At 59.4% G+C, this 23,648-nt stretch overlaps 2 protein-coding genes across 2 annotated transcripts; one reads left to right on the forward strand and one right to left on the reverse strand.

The window, feature by feature from the left end:
* Positions 1–193: 193 nt before the first annotated feature.
* LIMS2 (LIM zinc finger domain containing 2) lies at positions 194–21,916 on the reverse strand. The gene is made up of 9 exons (XM_047084333.1): positions 21,743–21,916; positions 19,135–19,201; positions 18,756–18,876; positions 5,263–5,412; positions 4,480–4,630; positions 2,674–2,766; positions 2,086–2,134; positions 1,859–1,934; positions 194–1,242 (listed from the first exon to the last, which is right to left on the reverse strand). Exons 1-9 carry the CDS (start codon positions 21,896–21,898, stop codon positions 1,095–1,097), a joined length of 1,011 nt encoding a protein of 336 aa, XP_046940289.1. The 5' UTR covers positions 21,899–21,916; the 3' UTR covers positions 194–1,094.
* On the forward strand, positions 12,553–13,584 carry GPR17 (G protein-coupled receptor 17). Its single transcript, XM_047084331.1, has one exon. It carries the CDS (start codon positions 12,565–12,567, stop codon positions 13,582–13,584), a length of 1,020 nt encoding a protein of 339 aa, XP_046940287.1. The 5' UTR covers positions 12,553–12,564.
* Positions 21,917–23,648: the final 1,732 nt, after the last annotated feature.

Below are 23,648 nucleotides of genomic sequence, written 5' to 3' on the forward strand. Positions count from 1 at the left end.
GTTCTGATGGCAGTCTGGCCCTAGGAACAAGGGCTGGGTCCCACCTGGACAACTCTTTCACCTGTCCTGTCTAGTGTCTGTGTCTCTAAGCATTCAACAGCCCCAGACAGTGTGTCCACAGGGGCTGCTGCCCCACCTCCTCATTCCCACGCCATAAACCACATGGGTCACATGGTCATATAAATAAGCCTTCATTCACTGTGCAAGCACCAGGTCCTATGTGGCCACGGAGGAAGTGTCCTTCCTGGAAGGTCAGAATGGGCCACCCACCCAATCCCACTACCTTCTGGCCCTCAGTCAGCTGCATCCTGAGAGCCAGCCAGCATGTACCCTTGTGGGTGGAGTGGGGAGCAGGGAGCCTGAGGGGCTGTGGGGACCACAGAGGAGCTTGGGGGAACCACAGGGCCCCTGGCCCAGGACAGACTGGCCAAGGCCAGATTTCAGAAAGGAGGCCTCATGAGTGATGGGGGGGTGGTCCTTGTCCCTCCTGACGATTGTGGGGTGCAGTGGCAGGATTTGCTGGCCTAGTTTAAGCACAGGGATCCTACTTGGCTGAGTGAGTGTGTGGCCAAGGGTGAAAGGCTGGTTCCCCAGGGGCCCCCGTCCTCATGGCCAGGGTAGCTGCCTTGTTGTGGCCTCCCCAGGGCCATGTGCATATAGTAGGACCACTCTGGGGTGGAGGCTGCCCAAACTCCCACAGGAGAATGTGAGCTGGTGGGGAGTGGGGGTGGGAGGGGTGCTGCAGGAATGGGAGAGGTCAGGACAAGCAGGGCCAGGAGCAGGGGGGTCCATGACCGGGGACAGGTGACCCCAGGCCCCCATTCCCTCATGTCCCTGGAGGACCTTGAGCTAAGGCTTGTGGGCACAGGCCTGTCACAGGTTCAAGGGCCCTGCATCTGCCCCGTGCCTGCATTGAAGGAAGGAGGAGAGAAAGGAGGCCTGGGAAGGAGGGGGTGGGGGAGGGGAGGAGAGAAGGAGGGAGGGGGAGCAGACATGAGGAGTAGAGGCAGCAGCAGGAAGGGAGCATCGAGCGCACCAGAAGCAGGGGCTCCAGCAGCAAGGGGAGACAAAAGCAGAAGGCAGGCGGGAGCCCCTCAGGCAGAGTTGAGGCCCACAGACTTGGGGTGGGCCTTGCGGGCGGCCAGCTCTGACAGCTTCTTCAGCCGCTTCTTCAGCTCCAGTGGGAACTTCTCGTAGCATCTCTTACACACGGGCTTCATGTCGAACTCCACAAACTTGTTCCTGGGGAGGAGGTCCAGCAGTCAGGAGAGCCCCAGGCCCCACCAACTCAGTCCTCAGAGGCAGGGCAGTGGGCTGCCTTTGGCCCCTGGCCCACAGCAATCCAGATCCCAGGACAAGCTCTGGCCAGGGGTCACGGTGAACCAGGAGACAGGCCTCCGAGCCTCCTTTCCCTCCCAGAAGCTTCTCTTGGATTCTGATACTCCGGCACCGGCCATGACTCCCTGCTGTCCTCAGAAACCTGGGTTCCATCTCACCTCACAGCTCCAGCCACCCCACACCTCCGGGAGTTTCCTGGATGAGCCAGCCTTTGAAAATGCTGTTCCCTGAGCTGGAATGCCCTTCCCTCCCCAGAGCCCAGTGTCTGTGTGGGTGTGTTGGGGGCTCACATCCTTCCCCCTCTCACCAGGCCCTGGGGGCCCCTCAATCTGCCTCCGTGGGGCTGGGGCTGCCACTACCTTCCCAGGGCCTGACCCCAGCAGACATTCAGGGAGAACCAGCTGAAGAGCACAGGGGAAACCCACTCAAATCTGAGCTCCCGTGACAGGCTCCTGGAGAAGAGGGTGCTGTGTGGGTCCTTCTCTGCCCACCGTACACCCCAGAAGTCCTCACCACTTACTTCAGGGTCAGCTTGCTGTTGCAGGTGGAACAGGAGAAGCAGTTCACACACCAGGCCTTGTTGAGGGCCGACACCACTGTGAGGGGTGGAGGCAGGTGGGCTTAGTAGGCCCAGGCCAGCCCTGGGCCAGCTGGGCCCACAGCTGCAGGACCCACGTCCCAGAGGGAGAGCAGGCAGACAGAGGGTGTGGGGAGTGGGGGTGGGGCACAGAGACAGAGGAGCCTTACCATCTCCCTCGATCACATGGCTGCAGTTATAGCAGACATCCCCAAAGAGCTGTGGACAGAGCGGGTGCCAAACTCATTGCCCCAGTTCGGAGCCACCCCAAACAGCTTGCTCTCGGGCACCCTCCTGAGACACCTGAGCCCTTCCCACCAGGGTGCCACCTCGGGCCTGAGGTGAAGCCACTCCTGGCCCAGCAGAATCACCACCCTGGGACTGGCGGCAGGTTGAGGCATTGCTACCAAGGGGCCCCGTTGCTCCTGCTGGTGTCCTGAGAGGGCACGGGCCAGGCCCATAGGCCCTGACTCTGGACCACAGTAGCTGGGCACCTCTGCCAGACCGGAAGATGGCAGCACATGTCGGCCCCTGAGCCCAGGACCTCACACGGCCCTGTCATTCAGTCCCCGTGGCAGGTCTGGGCCGGCCTCTCGGATGGTAGGGCACGCAGCCACCACAGGCTCTGGGGGGGCCGCCATCATCTTCTACCGCTTGGATGGGGCATTCGGTTGTTCAGGCAGCATCATCTCCCTGAGGGGTCCGACAGCGCCCCCCCAGCCCTGGGCCTCTTCACCCTCTGCCCCCCCGGGCCATACCTGGTTGTAGTGGGTCTCACAGTAGGCCAGGCCCTTCTTCTCATAGTGCCGGTGCCCCAGGAATGGCTTCTCGCACTTGGCACAGACAAAGTGCTGAGGGGAGAAGAGGCAGTGGGCAGCTCAGGGCCGGAGCGTCCACTCCAGGAGACAGGAAGCAGAGGCCAGTGGGATGAGTGCCTCACTGGAGACCTCCATGGACGGCCCGTGAGTCAGCAGACCCCACTCCTTCCCCGATGCCCAGTGCTGCTGGCATCACCATCCTCTCCGGGACTGCTTCCCACGTCGGCAACCGCCGGCCCTAGCTGTCAGGTGCTAGTGACAGTGGGCCGTCCCAGGTGGGGCTGCTCTAAGCATGGTGCCCCCCTGGAAGGCTGCAGGTGTCTGTCCCCCCCACCCCAGGCATCCCCTGCGAGCCCCAGAGTCAGTGAGCAGCATCTCCTAGTTCATACGGCGTGCGGGGACCCACCCTCCCCATGGGGGCTGGGGGCTGGGGGCCGGGGGCCAGGCCCTGCATCAGAACCTTCCCAAAGAGGTTACCCAAGACAGAGCTCCTGGGACCCAGACCTAGCCAGGCATCAGGGAACATGAGCTTCCCTTGCAACTAGTATCTGTAAGACCATTAGTGCCACGGTGAGCTCCAGGTGACCCAGGTGGACACACCTGAGGAGCTCAACCAGCTGGTGTGCCCAGCTTCTGAGTCTACATGAGGCTGTACACAATTGTGCCAACCATAATCCCTCAGGGTGCCTTGGGCGGACTGTCCCCAAGGACAATGCCACCTTCTGTAGAGTTAGCAAGTATTACATGAGTCTTTAAAATTTAGAGGAGATGGGGCGCCTGGGTGGCTCGGTCGGTTGGGCGTCCAACTTCGGCTCAGGTCATGATCTCGCGGTCCGTGAGTTCGAGCCCCGCGTCGGGCTCTGGGCTGACCGCTCAGAGCCTGGAGCCTGTTTCGGATTCTGTGTCTCCCTCTCTCTCTGCCCCTCCCCTGTTCATGCTCTGTCTCTCTCTGTCTCAAAAATAAATAAACGTTAAAAACAAAATTTAAAAAAAAAAATTTAGAGGAGAAAAATAGAACAGTGAGAAAAATCGATTGGTAGGATTCTTAGGTGACCCAGGAAAAAAGGTCACCACTGACACCGAGAAAGAACAGAAGCCCTGCGTCCAGCTCGGGGACCCCTAGTTCTCAGGAAGAGGAGTCTGGGAGAGCAGCCCTGGGGTCTGGCCCCTGCTCACCGCTGGAGAGAAGTGAGGAGGCGGAGAACCCCAGCCCTGCTCCTGGAATCCCCCATGGCTGTGCCCCCACCCAGATGGGGCAGCTGTCACACTGGGGTCTCACTGGCCCTGCTACAAACGCCCACCAGAGAAGCAAGTCAGTCACTCTTAGAACTCTAGATTTTATCATTTCCTTTCTATACAAGTCACCCCAAATTTTTGTTAGAAATTTAGAAAACACAGGTAAAAAAGCAACAATAAAATATAAACAAATAAGTTGTAAACATCCTCCACTAATATCCCACTGCAATAAACATTTGGATCTATAGTATTTCTCATGACTTTGGAATCCTCTAGAAGGCCAGGAGGGGGAGGAAAGAAGGCAGGCACCACTGCCGAACCATGGTCTGTGCACTCAGGTCTCCTGGCTCCCACGGAGGCCAGAGCCAAAGAGGGACAGCACCCAGGACAAAGATCCCTGCTAGAAGCAAGCCATGTGGCCTGGGGTGGGAGCGTGGGGGGGGCTTGCAGGGCCAGACTCCAAATGTAACAGTGAGCCTGGGGCTCCCCCAACCTCCTGGCCTCGCTCACCTCCACATGCCACTGCTTGCCCAGTGCGTTGACCACACGGCCCTCGATGGGCCGGCGGCAGGCCCCACAGATGGGGACGCCCATCTTGTCGTGGCAGGGCAGGCAATAGAGCTCCCCCTTCAGCTCCCGGGCCTCGGCGGTCAGCTCCTTCCTGGAAGATAGAGCGGAGCCCCCCATGACATCCCTGCCCCACTGCAGGGCCCGTGCTGGCCCTGAGGGGGTCCCACCAGCCCCTCCAACCCCAGGGAGCAGCTTCTGGAGCGGCCCCACTGGGGCCCAGCAGCGTGCCCAGGCAGGCGGCACTTTGATCTCTGGTGTCTTCGGGGACTTCCTGTGCCCCAGACAGGCCCCAGGGCACGGGTTCCTGCACAGGCCTTGCAGCAGGCAGTCTGTGTTGTGCATTGTCAGGCCCTCTGAGAAGCACATCTGTTCTCTGGCCCCTCCGCACCAGACCGGGTGTTGGGGCAGACATGAGGGGATCCTGCAGTCTCTTTCCCCTCTCCTCCCCTCTCTCACACCAGCACCCCTCCTCCTCACCCTGGTCCTCCAAGCCTTTGATTCCTTTCTCCTAGCTTCCAAGGGCCCAGCCCTCCCTCACCCTGTCTCCCTCAGGGCCTCACACAAGTACTACTGGAACAGGCTCCAGAGAGAGGTGTTTTCTGCATCGATGACTTCGACCTCCACCCTGCACCCCACTCTCCAACTGGTTGACCTCTCCCCCAGGTGGGAGTCCCACCCAGCTCACCACTTGCCCCCATCACAGCTGCTCAGCTGTACGCATACCCGCAGTGGGTGCAGCTGAAGTGGTCGGGGTGGTAGGCGTCATTCTTGAACATAAGGGGCTGCTCGTCAATGACCAGGTGGCACCGCTGACAGACATACTTGCCCAGGCCCTTGGCCTTCTCACGGTTGTGGCAAGGCCGGCACAGGTGCCTGTGGGAAGTGAGGCAGGTGTTAGGGACCAACAACCCACTCCCCCTCTTCCTCCCCAGAAAGCACGGTCCACCTCCTGGCAGAAGAGACATCTGGACCCCGCCTGCTGCTTTAACAATGCCCATAAGCCTCCAGAGGCTCAGACAGTGGCCCAGAAAAGCAAGCTAACTAGCCCTGCAGCTGGGAAGGCCACAGACGTGCCCCCTAAAAAGGGGACTCTCACTGGAAAGTGACTAGAAAGAAATACACCAGAATATTGGTGTTTGCCATCTTTAGATGGCAGAGCAAACGTGAGTTTCCTTTTCTCCACTTTTCCTGAGCCTAGAACATCACATGGAATAGAGTAGACATTTCATTGACAGTTGCTAAAAAATTAATTTCCCAAATGTCTTTGAATACGCATGAGTGATTACACAGTGACTGTTAGCTTGAAACCGCTTCTGTGCCTAGCAGAGTGGCCCAGGGGGCCAGGTCTGTCGGGCCTGCACACCCCCTTCCTTTGGGGTCTGTCAGACAAAGAGGGACCCGAACATCTACAGGCTCTTTCTGTCTCCAGAGACAAGCACAGCTGTGTCAGACAGAGGCCCCCAAACCCAGGAACTGTCGTTACAGAGTCTTTTTTGTGAAGACCTCAGAGTAATTTCTGATGCTACTCCCTGCCTTGGGGAACAGCTGTGGTCTCTACTGAGAGGGAAATCAACATGGTTTCTGTTTCCTTGTGCCTCAAAGGTGGCAGGAATTTAGATTCAGGGTCCCCAAGCAAAGATGCACAAAGGCCCCAATCCATTACCCCCATTCCCCACCTGCCACCCCAATCTGTAAGTGTTCCTGATGCATCCGGGCCTGCCCTCCCTCCCTTCCCAGGCACCCAACCACAGGGGGCCTCTCTACCCCTTACCAGCCACCATCAGCCTCTTTTATAGGCAGATCAAGGAATCTGGTTAAGAGATTAACTCTCAGACTCAGGATCCCCCAACCGGGTGTGATGGGCAGACCCTAGATGCCAGGGAGGACAATTCAGTGTCCATGCCCTTGACCTCAACACCTGCCACCTCATTTGGGTCTGGACCCCCTGCTGCATAACACTGCTGTCCGCTTGCCTTATTTGTGTCTTATCTCCCAAAGGTGTGTGCAGGGCAAGGGGCCCAAATGAGTGCCCAGTAGCCACTTACTAAGCCACTGACCAGCTCCAGGCTGTGCCCCCCACAGGGTAGCAGCTCAGGCTAAGTCTCTGGTATGTGAGTGAATGAATGATTGTAAAAGACAGGAAGGGAAGGACAGTGGGCATCGTCTCCCAGGACAATACAGCCAGGCCGGACTAGGAGCCGATCCCCTAGCCAGGGCCCCCTAGTTCCACCTGCCCACGGGACACAGATGTGGCCTGTGGCTGCAGTTTTCATCTCCCCATCTCCACCACACTCACCCAGACCCCCAGGCCCCCTGCCACTGCAGGTCTGAGCAGAACTGCTCCTGCCGCTCCCCATCTCCACACGACACCTGCCGCCTGCTTGTGTCTCTGTCACAGACCCAGCATTTATTCCCCATGACCCCACTCCCAATTTTGGTGACTAATCTTGGCATTAGGACAGCACTTAAGCCATATGGAATCACTTTTGTTTCAAAGCTATAGAAATTGGTATAATTCCCCAGAATTCTGTTGCAACGATTGGTGCCCTTATAGCTACTGTCAGCAATCACCCAACAACCGAAATACCCAGCTTGGGGAGGGTGGTCAGACACATTCATCTCAAACCTGTGTGAGTCAGTCCTTCCAGACCTCCACACAGGGCAGTGCAGGAGAGGGGCCGCACCCTGGCTCGCGCACCTCCGCACCCCACTGGCTCCCAGCCGAGACCCAGCTGAGGTGCTCCACCAGGAACCCCAGATGGGGAATGTCTTTTCAACAGACCCGATCCCACAAGATCTAAAGGCAATCTGAAGAATTTTTTTCTAGGTAGGATGAAGATACAGCCTAAGAATTCCAGCATGAAGGTGCAACAGAAAAGCCAGAACAAGGGCGCCTGGGTGGCTCATTAGGTTAAGCATCCAGCTTTTGATTGCAGTTCAGGTCATGATCTCATGGCTCATGGGTTCAAGCCTGCTTTGGGTTCTGCACTGACAGCCTGGACTGGCTCGCTCTCACACTCTCTGCCCCTCCCCCACTCCCACTTTGTCTCTCTCTCTCTTTCTCTCTCTCTCTCAAACTAAACATTTTTTTTAAAAAAGAAAGAAAAGAAAAACCAGAACAAGCCAAACAAACACACACAAATCATAAGATTTTCAGTGACACATGCTCGGGTTCAAATCCTGGCTCTGCCACTTCCTGGCAAGTTACTTCACCTCTGAGCTTTAGTTTCCTCATCTGCAAAATGGGCGACAATCCCAACTGCACAGGATTGTGTGGAAAACAAATTTAAGGTCGCACACGTGGTAGTTACTTCCCAGTGATAGCTGTGGACAGTTTGTAAGGTTTTAACTAAAAGGTACAAAAGTCTTTTGAGATCAGGCATGATGCGTTGGTTCCCCATATCACCGGAGGTGCCATCTGGGGGAAAGACAGGGAGAAATGGGCTTTGCCTGTCCTGTGTCAGAAGCAGCCACTGCCCACGTAGGAACACCCCCAGGCTCGAGCCACCCCCCAGAGGAGTGTCGGGGCCCGCAGGCAGTGGGCAGCGGTGACCCTCTTCACAGGCCTCCTGTCCAGAGGAGGAGCCCGCACAGGTATGGGTCAGGCCTCGCGGGCTGAGCTGCGTCCCCACAGGCACAGACAGCGCCCTGTTATGAGGCGGACTGCAGCTGTGCCCCGCTCAAGATAAAGGCCATGATTTATTCCGCACGTCCGAATGGAGCCTAATTATACGGGGCAAGACACAAGGACCCTACAGCAAGTGTCCTGAAAGAGCCCCCTCTCATTCGACCAAACAAAACTCCTCAGCCTCCCACCCTCTCCATTCACAGGACCCCTCCGCTGTCCCTCGAGCAGGCTTGGGAGCCCAGGCCCGTTGCCATAGCGGCCAGCCCCTCCCTGCCCCCCATCGGTAGGAAATTATCCTGTGCTGAAACGTCCTCTTGTCTCTGTCAGTGCCAGCCAATCCCCCCACCCCACCCAGCCCGCGCCCACTCCACGGCTTTGAACATAGTCACACACTCGGCCTCTGTGACGCTCAGTGGCCAGGCTGTGGGGGGCGGCGGGGGGGGGGGGACACGCGGGCTGGGACACACTGGAATATTCACGGCCCAGTGGCAGCACAGGCAGCCGTAGGAGTGGCCCACCACACAAGGACCCCCTTGGGAATGAAGCGGCCTTTCAGGGCCACAGACGCTGCAGCCTCCCCTCCCCTCCTTAAATAGCCGGCCTCCCTCCACAGCTGCACGGAGCCCACCGCCAGCACCACCACCCGCTGGCCACAGCCCACCTGCCGCCCCGCAGCCCTCCTGCCCTTGCACCTGGACCCGGCTGTGAGAGGTAAGGACCAGGGCCCAGCATGGGCAGGCAGGGGATTCAGGAACCAAGCAGAGGCAGGGGTGGGGTGTCCCTGTCCCTGAAACACTCTCTGCGATAACGATACAACCGGTTTATTGAAGGCTGTCCTGCTCTGACTCACAGTGGCCCCACTGGGCCGGATTCCTGTCCCACTGTCAGGGACTTAGAGAGGGTGAGTGCCTCGTGCACAGTCCCATGATCAGCACCTGTGCTCTCCAACCCTGGGCCACTGTGGCACAGGGAGGAACTAGGAAAGGGAGCAGGGAAGAAGAGGGGCCAGCCCACACCAGGAAACAGCTGTGCCCACCCACCTTGAGCTGTACTCACCACCTTGGGCCTCTTCCTATGGCCACCTCTGCCCACTCCTCCCCTCCACGGAGGCCCAAGACCCGCCCCACGGCCCCAGACTCCTCCACTGTCCACACCCAGGCCTGCGTCTCTAGGGTCTGCACAGTGAAGCAGGGGCCCATTTCAGACCACACTGCAAAAATCAGTATCAAAACTTCCTAAAACAGGAGAGGTGAAGAAACCTCAAGAAACCAGAAACAAGCCTAAAAGCACTTTAAAACGGAGTCTAGATCCCAGAGAGAGCACCATACATGTGGCGCCTTCAGCAGTGATGGGAAGCCAGGGGCACCAGGCAGGAGGCAGGAAGCCAGGTGCTGGCGTGCCTACTGGGCGCCACAAGAGGCTAGCAGCCTGTGCGGCCAGGCAGGCCCCACCACCGATTTAATGCTCTGCTGTCACCATCCTGTAGCCCCTACAGGACAAGGGGCCCGACATTTTCATTTTGCACTGGCACCAAAACTTACATCCCCAGTCCTGGGGCCAAACCCCAAGAAGGTCCCATGGAGCCTGGGAGACAATTCCAGGGTGAGCCCTGAGATGGAGCCACAGTCCCGGCTCTGGCACCAGGCACCCCCAGAGGCCAAGCCGCGTTCTGGGAGGTGCTAGGTGTCCCTGCTGGGTGTCCCTGACCTGACTTCCAACCCCGGGGCCACTGTCCCTAGCCAGATGACCTTGGGAAAATTAGCCCACTTTAAGCCTTGACCTCTTAATCTCTAATCTGTAAAGGAGGGCTACGGATGCCTGCCTCCGAGGATTGGCAAAGTGGGTAGTTGGTACCTGTGAGTAGCCCTCAGGGAGGCCCAGGTGACAACTGCACTGTGGGTCAGAGTCCAGGTGTGAGGGGCGGCCCAGAGCAGAACGGTTCCACCTGACCGTTTCCTCGCTTGGCCCCATCCCCTCTCCCAGCAGCCAGGGCTTCCCTGGCAACAAGCCCTCGGGTCACATGCACGTGGAAACAGCAGGAATATAACCTCCGTGTTGGATTCCAGGCATCCTGACCCACTCTGGAGCCAGGATAGATCAGTTGGGCAAGGGAACCACCCTGGATCCCTTCAGTGACTAACCTGAGATATTATTATTAGGAAAGCACCCCTTTACTTTAGGATAGTGACTGACCAGATGTTCTCTGCCCCTCACCCGTGTTGCCCTGGCTCTCTCCTGCCCAGGCAGCTGGCCGTCACCCCTCCATGCATGTGTTGGGGGTTGGAAGTGGCCGCAGGACCCCAGTGGTGGTGGATGAAGCAGGATGGGGAGGGTCCAGCTCCTGCCCAGCTCGACAGCCCAGCATAGCCACCATCTGGACCACTGCCCTGCTCTGTCTACTGAAGGAGGGCATGCCGGGCCCTCCCCTCAGGCCTCTGTCCTTCGTCCACGCCTCGAGATGGCACCCAGCCCACCCTCCTCTGGAGGCTGCCATGCTAACAGCTGTCAGCATGCCTCCTGAGGGATGCCCCCTCTTCAGTTCAGCCCCTGCCAGAGCTCTTACCATGGCCATCAAAAGGACAGGGAACTGAGGCCAGGAGACACTCGCAGAGAACTTGCTCCGGCTCACACTGCCAGGCTCGGCCAGGATAATGACCCCGGCCCTGCCATGGCCACAGCCTGCAGGGACGCCGCGTCTCTCCTGAGAGCCTCTCTCCTGCCCGAGTGTGGGTGTCAGGAGGCAAGGCTTCCCGGGGAGCCCCAGAAGCTGCACTGCAGGTGAGGGTCGGCCAGGCTGAAACCCCAAAGCACGAGGATCAGGGGCTGGCGGCAGCTTGGGACTGCGGGATGTGCTGCTCTCGCCCTGCGGTCCTGCCGTCTCCTGCCACACCCCCCACTCCTAGGGCTGGTGAGGGAGGCAGGGTGTTTGGGGTCTTCCTCTCCTTTCTGGATCTCTTGAGTTGACCAAAATCAACCCAGGAGTGCGTTCTGTCGAGGACGGAGCCAGAGCGCCTACCCAGAACTGGGGTTCACCAAACATACTGCAGGGCTCTATGCTGGCCCCCCTCAGGTGTGGGCAAACCAGGCTGGGGAGGCCAGGCAGACACAGGCAGCTTCCCTGGGCTCCAGGCCTCTCCGGGGCTGCTGATCTTGGCTGGAAAACCAGAGCCAGCCCCACTACCTTCTGGGAAAAATAGCTTTTCCTCTCCTAGAAAAGAATCTGCCTCCTGGTGTTAAACTACTCTGGGTGGTAGAATGCCCCCCACTGGCCTAGGGCCCAAGTGTAAGGCTTTCTAAGATACAGGCCTCCACCGTTAGGATGTCCAAAATGAATTTGATAGGCTGAGTCCGGAAAGCTTGAGAGACCTTGGGATCCAGGCCTGGACAGCACCTTCAGGTGCTGGCGGAGAGCAGGCCTCTGACCTCCTGGGAAACTGCCCATCACTGGATTCCTGGTGGTGCCCTCCTGGGTGGCAGGTGCTGGGGGAGCTGTGGTCAGGGACCGGCAGGAGAGAAGCATAAGGCAACAACACTTGGCACTAGTCATGAGAATTGCCACAAGATGGGCCAGGAAGGGTCCCAGGACTCGGGGTGTGCAGGGTTCACCCAGCAAAGACGAGGCTAAAGAGGAGGTGGCCAGGCCCCATGCACCAGGCTCTCAGAAACAGGTCGTCTAGGGGCACCTGGGTCACTCAGTCGGTTAAGCATCCAACTCTCGGTTTGGGCTCAGGTCACAATCTCACAGCTTGTAGGTTTGAGCCCCGTGTTGGGCTCTGTGCTGATAGCATGGAGCCTGCTTGGGATATTCTTTCTCTTTCTCTCTCTCTCTCTCTCTCTCTCTCTCTCTCTCTCTCTCTCTCAAAATAAGTAAATAAACTTAAAAGAAATTAAAAAAAAAAGAAAGAAATAGGTGATCTATGCACCTACCCATTGGGAGTGGAGCTCAAGTTTCCCATGCACCCCCACCCCGCCATTCAGGAAGCCCCCCTGGGGAGCACAGCAGAAAATGTGGGGCCCCTCCCTCCATCCCAGAACCCAAACAGGTGGGATTCACTCCCCACTCTCCCCATAGTGCTGACTCCATGCCCTGGTCTGAGAGTGGATTTCTGGGACACATGGCCCTGGTCTCAGGTTCTTGGGTGCCCGGCAGGGACACATCGTGAGGTGGGAAGCCAGCCCCAGCAGCAGCTTGGCAAGCTCCAGGCCCTGCCTTCGTTTTTGCTTTTTGCTGAGCTTCAGAAAGCCTCTGACACTCACCCACCCCAGGTGAACACAGGGGGTGCCCTCAGTAGTCCCCAAGGAGATGCTGAGCTAAGATGCTTCTCAGGTCCCAGGCTCTGGAACCTGTCTGCTTGCTCCCTCCAGGTTCGTCCTCCAGCTCTGCTTCCAGCTGAAGCATGAATGGCCTCGAGGTGGCTTCCCCAGGTCTGACTGCCAACTCCTCCCTGGCCACTGCAGAGCAATGTGGCCAGGAGACGCCGCTAGAGAACATTCTCTTCGCCTCCTTCTACCTCCTGGATTTCATCCTGGCTTTTGTTGGCAACGCCCTGGCCCTGTGGCTTTTCATCCGGGACCACAAGTCGGGTACCCCCGCCAACGTATTCTTGATGCACCTGGCCGTGGCCGACTTGTCCTGTGTGCTGGTGCTGCCCACCCGCCTCGTCTACCACTTCTCTGGGAACCACTGGCCATTTGGGGAAATCCCGTGCCGCCTCACCGGCTTCCTCTTCTACCTCAACATGTACGCCAGCATCTACTTCCTCACTTGCATCAGCGCTGACCGCTTCCTGGCCATCGTGCACCCTGTCAAGTCCCTCAAGCTCCGCAGGCCCCTCTACGCGCACCTGGCCTGCGCCTTCCTCTGGGTGGTGGTGGCCGTGGCCATGGCCCCACTGCTGGTGAGCCCACAGACCGTGCAAACCAACCACACGGTTGTGTGCCTGCAGCTGTACCGGGAGAAGGCCTCCCACCATGCCCTCGTGTCCCTGGCCGTGGCCTTCACCTTCCCGTTTGTCACCACTGTCACCTGCTACCTGCTTATCATCCGCAGCCTGCGGCAGGGCCCCCGCGTGGAGAAGCGCCTCAAGAACAAGGCGGTCCGCATGATCGCCATGGTGCTCACCATCTTCCTGGTGTGCTTCGTGCCCTACCACGTGCACCGCTCGGTCTACGTGCTGCACTACCGCGGCCACGGCACCTCGTGCACCGCCCAGCGCGTCCTGGCCCTCGGAAACCGCATCACCTCCTGCCTCACCAGCCTCAACGGGGCGCTCGACCCAGTCATGTACTTCTTTGTGGCCGAGAAGTTCCGTGACGCCTTGTGCAATTTGGTCTGTGGCAAAAGGCTCTCTGGGCCACCCCCCAGCTTTGAAGGGAAAACCAATGAGAGCTCACTGAGTGCCAGGTCTGAGCTGTGAGCCCCGCAACGCCAAGCCTGGGCCCAGCCACAGGCTGTCCTCAGAAGGACTCCCACATCAGGGTGCAAGCCACCCAGACTCACGAAAGAGAGGTCCACCTACTCTCCAGTGGGTCACCCACTCTCTCCAAGGGCGAAACTCGGCACCCAGCACCCAGTTCTGCCTTATCTGATATGCAAAACCCTAAAAGGGGACAGGCCTTAACAGGACCAGTCGGCCACCCCCTCTGACAGAGACTGTTTGACCCTGCTCACTTACAGTTACTAGATATTCAATGACTTCAGCCTGTGGCGACGAGACTGGAGGAACAGTTCCTGCACAATGAGTGTCTTTCTTTCCCAAGGGCTGCTTGCTCGACTCCCAACCTCCCTCCACAAGAAACACAGAGCAGTGCAGCTCTACAGAGAGAAGCCCAGAAGGCAGCTGTGAGTGACTCCAGAGAAGGGGGTGCAGAACTCTTGGGGGAGGGGAAGGAGGGGTGTGTAGATGTTTCCATTGAAGCTCAGGGCGTTCTGAGTTCCCTGGGTGTCCCCTTTGCCAGATGACCCCTATGGTTAGGGGACAGGGACTCTAACTTATAACTGAGGGTTGTGTGTACATTTCAGGCTGGCCACCAGGTGACACCCAACAAATGCGACCTGTGGGGCCCATCATCGAAGTGCGGGGTTCTTGGCCCCGCCCACTGTGAACCCACACGCAGACCTGCACGTGGCCTGACAATCCCCAAAGCTTCTCAGCAGCTGCCCGATCCCTCTTGGGTCCTGGGCGAGCACGCGGCCTAAATAGACAGATATGGGGAGCCAGGCCTTGTCACCGCCTGAGGACACCACTGGCAGAGAGCCTGGCATGTGACCCTGGCCCCCACTAACCCAGACCAGCAGGACTGTCCTTAGCCCTGCTCCCTCCCAAGAGGCTCTCCCAGCCTCAGTGGGCCAGCCTGGGGGCCGTTTTGCTCCAGAGCAGGGCACCTAGCACCCTAGCGGCTCCCCATTTATACTGATTATACTGATCATAAACACAAGTGTACTTGAAGATTCTGAAGGTTACTGGGTTTGGCTAACATAAGTTCCTTCCCAGAACTTCTCCCTTTGACCCAAGAGTGGCAACGTGGAAGTGAAGACAGGACAGGACAGGCAGCACATGCTGTTTTGCCTCTGGTTCTGAACGTCCCACGCAGCCCTGGCCCACGTGGATGCTGAAGTTCTGCAGCATGGGCCCCAGAGGGTCTGGAGGGTCTGTGTGCGGGCCATGCTTCCTCTACAGCAGTACCGTACTTCCCTGAGCGCTCTCAGCCTCTCCCGCTTTCCCCAGCAGCCAGTGCTGTAGCGCAGGAGAGAGGACACGCCCAGGCCCACACCCGGCAGGCGACCCGGGTCAGGACCCCTGTGACACCATCTGCCCCCCACATACTTCCTGCCGAGTGCCCTGCAGACACCAGCACCGACACCAGACAACATGGCCAGCAAGTGGGTGACATCGCTACAGGCGGCATCCAGAGCAAGCGGTGTGGCAGCAGAGGACAGAGGGGGTACAAGTACTCAGGCAGAAGGGGGGGGGGGGAGTCAGAGACAGCAGGGGTGGGCGCTCATTCTTCCCTGGCGTGGGGAGGAGAGACCAGCATCTGGATGGGGCCTGTTGCGTTTGGGAGACTCGGTGGGCTCCAAGCAAAGACGGTACATGGGTAGCTGAGAACCCAAGGGAATGGTGTAGTGTGGAGGGGTGCATCCAGATTGTCCAGCATGGACATGCCAGTCGGGGCTCTGGGACTTTGGACAGACATGAGGGCTGTGCACCGAGCCCCAAAAAGGCCGACGTGGAGAGGCCGGTGGACCGAGATAAGTCGGAAGAGGTGAGGGACCTATACAGCCTTGAGGCAGAAGGAAACCATGAGAACACAGGGTCCCGGGCGCCTGGAGAGGAGGCATCCCAGCAAGAAGGAAAAGCTGTCGCCAAGCCTGCCAAGAGGCCAAGAGAGAACCATCAGTGACCCGTTGGTCTGGCCATGCGGAGGGAGGTGTCTGGGCCTGACCAGAACGGCAGTGGGGAGTCAGTGAGGGGGGCCAACAGGGGCAGTGGGGAGCCAGTGAGGGGGGCCAGCAGGGGCAGTGGGGAGCCAATGAGGGGAGGGCCAGCAGGGGCAGTGGGGAGTGAGTGAGGGGGGCCAGCAGGGGCAGTGGGGAACCAGTGAGGGGGGCCAGCAGGGGCAGTAGGGAGCCAGTGAGGGGGGCCAGCAGGGACAGTGGGGAGCCAGTGAGGGGGGCCAGCAAGGGCAGTGGGGAGCCAGTGAGGGGGGCCAGCAAGGGCAGTGGGGAGCCAGTGAGGGGGGCCAGCAAGGGCAGTGGGGAGCCAGTGAGGGGGGGCCAGCAGGGGCGGTAGGGAGCCAGTGAGGGGGGCCAGCAAGGGCAGTGGGGAGCCAGTGAGGGGGGCCAGCAAGGGCAGTGGGGAACCAGTGAGGGGGGCCAGCAGGGGCAGTAGGGAGCCAGTGAGGGGGGCCAGCAGGGACAGTGGGGAGCCAGTGAGGGGGGCCAGCAGGGACAGTGGGGAGCCAGTGAGGGGGGCCAGCAGGGACAGTGGGGAGCCAGTGAGGGGGGCCAGCAAGGGCAGTGGGGAACCAGTGAGGGGGGCCAGCAAGGGCAGTGGGGAGCCAGTGAGGGGGGCCAGCAAGGGCAGTGGGGAGCCAGTGAGGGGGGCCAGCAAGGGCAGTGGGGAGTCAGTGAGAGGGGCCAGCAAGGGCAGTGGGGAGCCAGTGAGGGGGGCCAGCAAGGGCAGTGGGGAGCCAGTGAGGGGGGGCCAGGAGGGGCAGTGGGGAGTGAGTGAGGGGGGCCAGCAGGGGCACTGGGGAGCCAGTGAGGGGGGGCCAGCAGGGGCAGTGGGGAGTGAGTGAGGGGGGCCAGCAGGGGCACTGGGGAGCCAGTGAGGGGGGGCCAGGAGGGGCAGTGGGGAGTGAGTGAGGGGGGCCAGCAGGGGCACTGGGGAGCCAGTGAGGGGGGGCCAGGAGGGGCAGTGGGGAGTGAGTGAGGGGGGCCAGCAGGGGCACTGGGGAGCCAGTGAGGGGGGGCCAGGAGGGGCAGTGGGGAGTGAGTGAGGGGGGCCAGCAGGGGCACTGGGGAGCCAGTGAGGGGGGGCCAGCAGGGGCAGTGGGGAGTGAGGGGGGCCAGCAGGGGCACTGGGGAGCCAGTGAGGGGGGGCCAGGAGGGGCAGTGGGGAGTGAGTGAGGGGGGCCAGCAAGGGCAGTGGGGAGCCAGTGAGGGGGGGCCAGCAAGGGCAGTGGGGAGCCAGTGAGGGGGGGGCCAGGAGGGGCAGTGGGGAGTGAGTGAGGGGGGGCCAGCAGGGGCACTGGGGAGCCAGTGAGGGGGGCCAGCAGGGACAGTGGGGAGCCAGTGAGGGGGGCCAGCAAGGGCAGTGGGGAACCAGTGAGGGGGGCCAGCAGGGGCAGTAGGGAGCCAGTGAGGGGGGCCAGCAAGGGCAGTGGGGAGCCAGTGAGGGGGGCCAGCAAGGGCAGTGGGGAGCCAGTGAGGGGGGCCAGCAAGGGCAGTGGGGAACCAGTGAGGGGGCCAGCAAGGGCAGTGGGGAGCCAGTGAGAGGGGCCAGCAAGGGCAGTGGGGAGCCAGTGAGGGGGGCCAGCAAGGGCAGTGGGGAGCCAGTGAGGGGGGGCCAGGAGGGGCAGTGGGGAGTGAGTGAGGGGGGCCAGCAGGGGCACTGGGGAGCCAGTGAGGGGGGGCCAGCAGGGGCAGTGGGGAGTGAGTGAGGGGGGCCAGCAGGGGCACTGGGGAGCCAGTGAGGGGGGGCCAGCAGGGGCAGTGGGGAGTGAGTGAGGGGGGCCAGCAGGGACAGTGGGGAGTGAGTGAGGGGGGCCAGCAGGGACAGTGGGGAGTGAGTGAGGGGGGCCAGCAGGGACAGTGGGGAGTGAGTGAGGGGGGCCAGCAGGGGCAGTGGGGAGTGAGTGAGGGGGGCCAGCAAGGGCAGTGGGGAGTGAGTGAGGGGGGCCAGCAGGGGCAGTGGGGAGCCAGTGAGGGGGGGCCAGGAGGGGCAGTGGGGAGCCAGTGAGGGGGGCCAGCAAGGGCAGTGGGGAGCCAGTGAGGGGGGGGCCAGCAGGGGCAGTGGGGAGTGAGTGAGGGGGGCCAGCAGGGGCAGTGGGGAGTGAGTGAGGGGGGCCAGCAGGGGCAGTGGGGAGTGAGTGAGGGGGGCCAGCAGGGGCAGTGGGGAGCCAGTGAGGGGGGGCCAGGAGGGGCAGTGGGGAGTGAGTGAGGGGGGCCAGCAAGGGCAGTGGGGAGCCAGTGAGGGGGGGCCAGCAGGGGCAGTGGGGAGTGAGTGAGGGGGGCCAGCAGGGGCAGTGGGGAGTGAGTGAGGGGGGCCAGCAGGGGCAGTGGGGAGTGAGTGAGGGGGGCCAGCAGGGGCAGTGGGGAGCCAGTGAGGGGGGGCCAGGAGGGGCAGTGGGGAGTGAGTGAGGGGGGCCAGCAGGGGCAGGGGAGCCAGTGAGAGGGGTCAGCAGGGGTGCTGGCGCTTCCTGCAGTGGGAGGACAGCTCTGAGGGAAAGCGCAGACTGAGCCTACAGCCCCGCTGGAGAAGAAGGTGCAGGAAGGAGCAGGGACCCGGCCTCTGGCCTCCGTGGTGCCTGGTGACTGAGGCAGGGGGTGCAAGGGTGCAGGGAGCAGGGGAGCCTCCCCTCAGGGAAAGTGGGAGGGAGGTCACCGCTATGGGGGGGTGCAGAGACAGTGCGGGGAGAACAGAGCCAGGCTTCCTGGAAGCTGGGAACTTAATCTACCAAGGACACCTGAATTTAAGAGTAAATTTGGGCCCCGTGGTTGTGTGATTTCTCTCCAGTGACATTCAGCCCTGGGTACCTGGAAGGAGGTAGACGCCCGGGGTCAGCAGCTTGGGGTGGCCGGCCACAGTGATGGCCTAAAGCTCTTTATCCACCCAGTGCACGTGATGGCTCCTGCTTCGGCCACCTTCCTCCTCGCTGCCTGTTGTCAGCCTGCCCCGGGGAGCGCCCCCAGGCCTGGACGAGCCCTGACTCGTGGCCCCCTACTCTCTCCCGCCCCAGCCCTCTCCTATAAAGCAGGGGTCTCTTGTCTGCCCTGCAGGGACACAGCACGTGGGCACAGGCCACGCCACCTGGGGTGAGCCTGGCTCTCGGTAAGCAGTGCCTAGGTGAGGGCCCTCCTCACCTGCCTGCATTCTTCACGAAGCCCAGGTCGGCCAGCTCAATGTCACACAGCTCACAGCGGAAGCACCCGGGGTGCCAGTTGTTGTTCATGGCCTTGATGACACGGCCGATGATAAACTCACCTGGAAGAAACAGGTCCTTGTTTGCTGGGGCAGGCACAAGCCCCCCCACCCCCACCCCCGCAGCCCCCTCCCAAGCCCTGCCCTCGCTGGCACTCGCCTGAGGCTCAGCCTGGTACCAGGGCTTCCCTCCCAGAGCACGGGACGGTGACGCCTGCAGAGAACTAGTGCCCATTGAGGCAGGGTGCAGGGCGGTCAGGGAGGACCACCTGTGCTCCCATCCACCTGCCCAACCCCAGGTGTGCTGTATCCAGCCCTTACCACAGGACCCGCAGCATGGAGCAAACAGCATCTGGAAGTCGTGTTCGCAGTACTTCCGGCCTTCGAACTGCAAACGGGCCAGCAGAGAAAGTTCAAGCAAAACCCCATCATTCTCCCTGAGCTGGCCAGTCTATGTTGGGTCAGGACCCACCCTCGGGAAGGCTGGACAAGCATCCCAACTTGTGCAACTGCTACCAACACAGGAAGCAGGGTGGGGGTGGAGGAGAAGCCTTCCTGGAGGAGGTGGTAAGGAGCTGAAAGACCACAGGGGGGTTGTGGGGGTGCTGAAAGGAGGGCAATCCAGACAGAGGGAGGAGCAGGGGCGAGGCCTGGAGACGGAGAGAATTGGCCCACTCAACGGGGCAGACAGGCTAAGTGAGGGGTCGCATAGAAGCTGGGAACTGGGCAAGGCCAGTCCTCAAAGGGCCTCTGCTGTTTTCACAAGACCTTGGTCCTGGGAGTGAGCCGAGGGCTGGAATCAAGTTTGATTTATAAATGTCACTTGGCCTTATTTCCTGTGTGTTTTCTCTGTGTGAGAAGTCCATTTCTCCCAGAGGCCACAAGAGACCCAGAGAGGAGACACAGAAGGAGGGACAAGGAAAAACATGGGGGCCTGAGGGAGAACCCGAAGTCCTGCAGCCAGCAGGAGCCACCAGCCGTTGTCCCCGTCTGCCTGGGCAATGACAGCTCTCATGCTGGCCCCAAATGTGGCCAGGCCTGTCTTTGCTTTCTTCTCTTGACAATTTCATTTTCTTTTTTAAAAATATGATTTACCCTCTTTTCTGAAATGAGTGTCTTATTAGGCTGTGACTGGATATAGCCCTACCCAGGGGCCTGTAGAGGTGGCAGGCGTTAAATTCACTCAGCAACAAATATTCCCTGAGCACCTCCTGTGCGCCAGGCTCTGTTCTAGGCACATGACCACTGCTCACAGAGCTCTGCCTCCCTCCCACTGCCTCTACGGTGGGCCAGCATTTCCCAGGAGACTGGAAGGCGCCATGAGGAACAGCTCCTCCCACACTGCCAGGAGGAGCTCTCGTACCCCACAGCCATCTATCTGCCAATCCCATCATCTATACCTTTGACGTCTCTCCAGCCTCTGACCCCTGATCTCCACCTCCACTGCAACCACCAGGGGTAAATGTTTACCAACAGGACCTTCGGGAGATGCAGTCTGATCTGTAGCATTTGCCCATCTCTGTGGTGTAAATATTTCCATCGTGGACAATGTCAAGCTACCAACATGGCACCAGCGTGGAGTTAAGACATGTGCAGTAGCCATCATGGCACCAAGTCTCCACCACCACAATGCAATAGACAGATAACCTCAAAGGCATAGATGATAGTAAAATGTAATAAAATAACTAGGAAGTGGTGAGTTTTGAGTATGTGTTACTTTGTTTTTAATACAATTTTATCTCCTGTACATTTATATAACTTAATGTTTTTAAAATTTTTTCATGTTTTATTTACTTTTGAGACAGAGAGACAGAGGATGAGTGGGGAAGGGGCAGAGAGGAAGGGAGACACAGAATCTGAAGCAGGCTCCAGCCTCTGAGCTGTCAGCACAGAGCCTGATGTGGGGCTTAAACCCAAGAACCGTGAGATATGACCTGAACCGAAGTCGGACACTTAACCGACTGAGCCACCGAGGAATAAGAGTTGTGTTTAGGGGCACCTGGATGTCTCAGTCGGTTAAGCGTCTGATTCTTGATTTCGGCTCATGTCATGATCTCACAGTTCATGAGTTTGAGCCCCATGTCGGGCTTTGCGCTGACAGTGTGGAGCCTGCTTGGGATTCTGTCTCTTCCTCTCTTCCTGTCCCTCCCCTGCTCATGCGAGCATGCTCTCCCTCTCTCAAAATAAATAAATAACATTTTTTAAAAAAGAGTTGTGTTTATCCACTAGCTTGCAAGATTACTGAGAATTTAAACAATCTGCTCTTAAGAGCCAGTGTGGCCCAGCCTAGATCCCTTCATTTGACCTGGATTCTTTCAATAATTCCAGCTTCATGTACCTGCCCCCATTAGTGTCTCCTCAGCACAGCAAGAACAGTGGTCCTTTTTAGACATCAGACAGACTGCCTCCTTCTGCGTCTCAAATACCCTGCATACTCTGACCTCAGGGCCTTTGCACTTGCTGAGCCCTCTGATGAGTGCTCTTCCTACAGATGTATACACGGCTCCCTCACCTCGTTCATGTCTGCTCAAACATTACCTTCCCTGACCACCCACCCTCCTTACCCCAAGATTCCTTGTAACCAGAGCACTGAGCACCATCTGATCCCGAGGGAGGGTGTGTGCCAGCAGGGCAGGGTGTTTGCATGCCGTGGCCTACCCTACTAGCTCTACTCTACTAGCTCAGAGTCTACCCAGAGGACGATGGGTGAGTGGTGACCCTTCCTAAGCACCCACAGCCACCAGGGGTGCACTGTTCACACCTCGCAAGTGAGGATGTGCCCACAGGGGAGGCAAGCTCAAGACCTGGCATGACTGACCAGGACCATGGCTGAGCACAGCCCATAGGCTCCTGGAAGGCAGACTCTGAGCTGGTCAGGGGCTCAGGCTCCAAGAAGGCATCCAGCCGAGGGCCCTGGGAGTGTCCTCACCTCGTAGAAGAGCCCCTCGGGGAACGGCCGGAAGCACTGCGCACACACGAAGCACTGCTCATGGTACAGCTCCCCATTGCTGTTAACGATCCGCTCTGCAGGGGCGAAGCGGGCTTGGCAGCGCTGGCAAGCCGCATTGGCCAAGGCGTTGGACATGTTGCTGCAAGGGGGAGAGGGGATGGAAAGGTCAGGACTGGGGAGGGGCCAAGATGAGCAAGCCTGGAGGGCTGCACATGATGGACACACCTTCCCGGGGAGGGGGGTGGGGGGGGAACAGCTATCCTCACACTGATGGCAGTGTTGGCACCGTGGAGGCTCAGCCTAGCTGCCTGACACTGGCTCACATCAGCCCGCACACCTGCCCACACATCTGCTGGAGCTATTGTGTCCCATGGGCCCCCTAAGTGCCAGCGCATGCCAGGGGCTACGGCACACATTCCTGGATGACAACCGTACAAGGCCCACGCCGCATTTCCATTCTATAGATGGACAAGCCAAGTCCTGAGGGGAGTGAGTGCCCTTCCCAAAGGCCACAGTGGGCGGAGGCAAAGCCCAGATTAGAAACCAGCACCCCTCCAGACTCCAAAGCCCCCATCTTTCTGCCATGCCCTGCCACCCCCACGGACTTCCATGTAGTGTCAGACACAGCTGGGCCACAGCCATGCCCACACTGGTCAGAGCAGTGAGGGCTCAAGACAAGTGCTCTCACTGTGGCCTGGGCTGTACCCCACTCTCGGAGTCCAGACTCCCAGCCATGGAAAGTCCATAAGAGGGGTTAGGGGTCAGTGAGATCAGGGACACATGGAAGCACTCAGCCGCATGCCTGGCCCATAGGAAGCCCACACAAAGGACAGTGCATGGTTCCAACGTCTCCGCTTGGTTCCCAGGCTGCTTGGTCTGCATCCTGCTGGCCCAGGTGTCAGTGGCCACCTCGGTTCCCTCCTGTGTCTCCTATCACCTCTTCTCAGGGAAACAGAGCCTCTCGTAGAACTTCACCTAGGCCTAAATCAGTGGCTCTTTATGCCCCTTATTTAATCCCTGAGGCAACCCTGCCCTCCAGATGAGAGACCTAAGGTTCAGAGAGGTTAAGTAACTTGCACAAGCTCACACAGCAGATGATGGAGTCCAGATTTGAACCCAGATTGGTTGGACTGCAATGGCTCTTTCTTCCACACCAGGAGTTAGTTGCAAATCACCTGCCCCAAAAAACATGTAATCACCCTGCCCCGGGGAAAGTGAAAATGTGAATGTTTGGGATACAAGCAGGTTAGGGAGCAAATGTCCTCAACTGTGGTGGGCTTCCCTGGGGTAAGTGGCAGGCTTGCTTCTTTCTGGGAGGAGTAGAATCCAAACTGTATGCTGAGGGGTCCAGAGGTGTGGCCAGGAGGAACTGTGTCAGACTGACAACCTCTTCGACCTTCCAATACCTTGATGCCCATGACTTTTGCTATAAGGGTAGCAAATAGGTCTTGTTTCAAGCGTCAACTCTGACAGATTGGCGGTGGCTGCCTGGATATCTAGCCAAAGCAGGACAGTCAGGCTCAGCAGGGAAAGAGATAACCAGCTGACAATGTCAAGTAGACACAGAGAGTGGTCAGACACAACCTGAATGCTCTTGAGAATATCTTTCCAGCCTGTACTGCCTTCCAGGGTACGAATCCCACCCCCATCTTGCTGCCACAGCACTATGAGAAGAATTCTCGAGTGAGTGAAGCTCTTGCTGGGGCATTCAGGTATCAATCATAGGGAGGAAGGCTCCCTAACTGGGATGAGCCCAGGAGGTGGTGGGAGAGGGCTCTGCCTGTCAGGAGTCTGGGTGTGGGCTGTGAACAGTGGGTCTAACGGGGACTGTTGGCACACAGGCTGGAAGCTGGGCTGGGGCCCCCAGACAGGACCCACACAGGAC

The sequence above is a fragment of the Lynx rufus genome, unplaced genomic scaffold (assembly GCF_022079265.1).
Source record: "Lynx rufus isolate CCGP_SWC_20201006 ecotype Redwood Valley unplaced genomic scaffold, mLynRuf1.p SCAF_2, whole genome shotgun sequence".
Classification (NCBI taxonomy): domain Eukaryota; kingdom Metazoa; phylum Chordata; class Mammalia; order Carnivora; family Felidae; genus Lynx; species Lynx rufus.

Bases quoted from the DNA above. Each gene is read 5' to 3' on its own strand.
- LIMS2 (XM_047084333.1), bottom strand. From the start codon at position 21,898: ATGTCCAACGCCTTGGCCAATGCGGCTTGCCAGCGCTGCCAAGCCCGC. The intron at 4,631-5,262 runs GTATGCGTACAG...TCTATCTTCCAG, and splicing joins TTCAGCTGCACCCACTGCGG to GAAGGAGCTGACCGCCGAGG. The intron at 1,935-2,085 runs GTAAGGCTCCTC...CACCCCTCACAG, and splicing joins CCATGTGATCGAGGGAGATG to TGGTGTCGGCCCTCAACAAG.
- GPR17 (XM_047084331.1), top strand. From the start codon at position 12,565: ATGAATGGCCTCGAGGTGGCTTCCCCAGGTCTGACTGCCAACTCCTCC.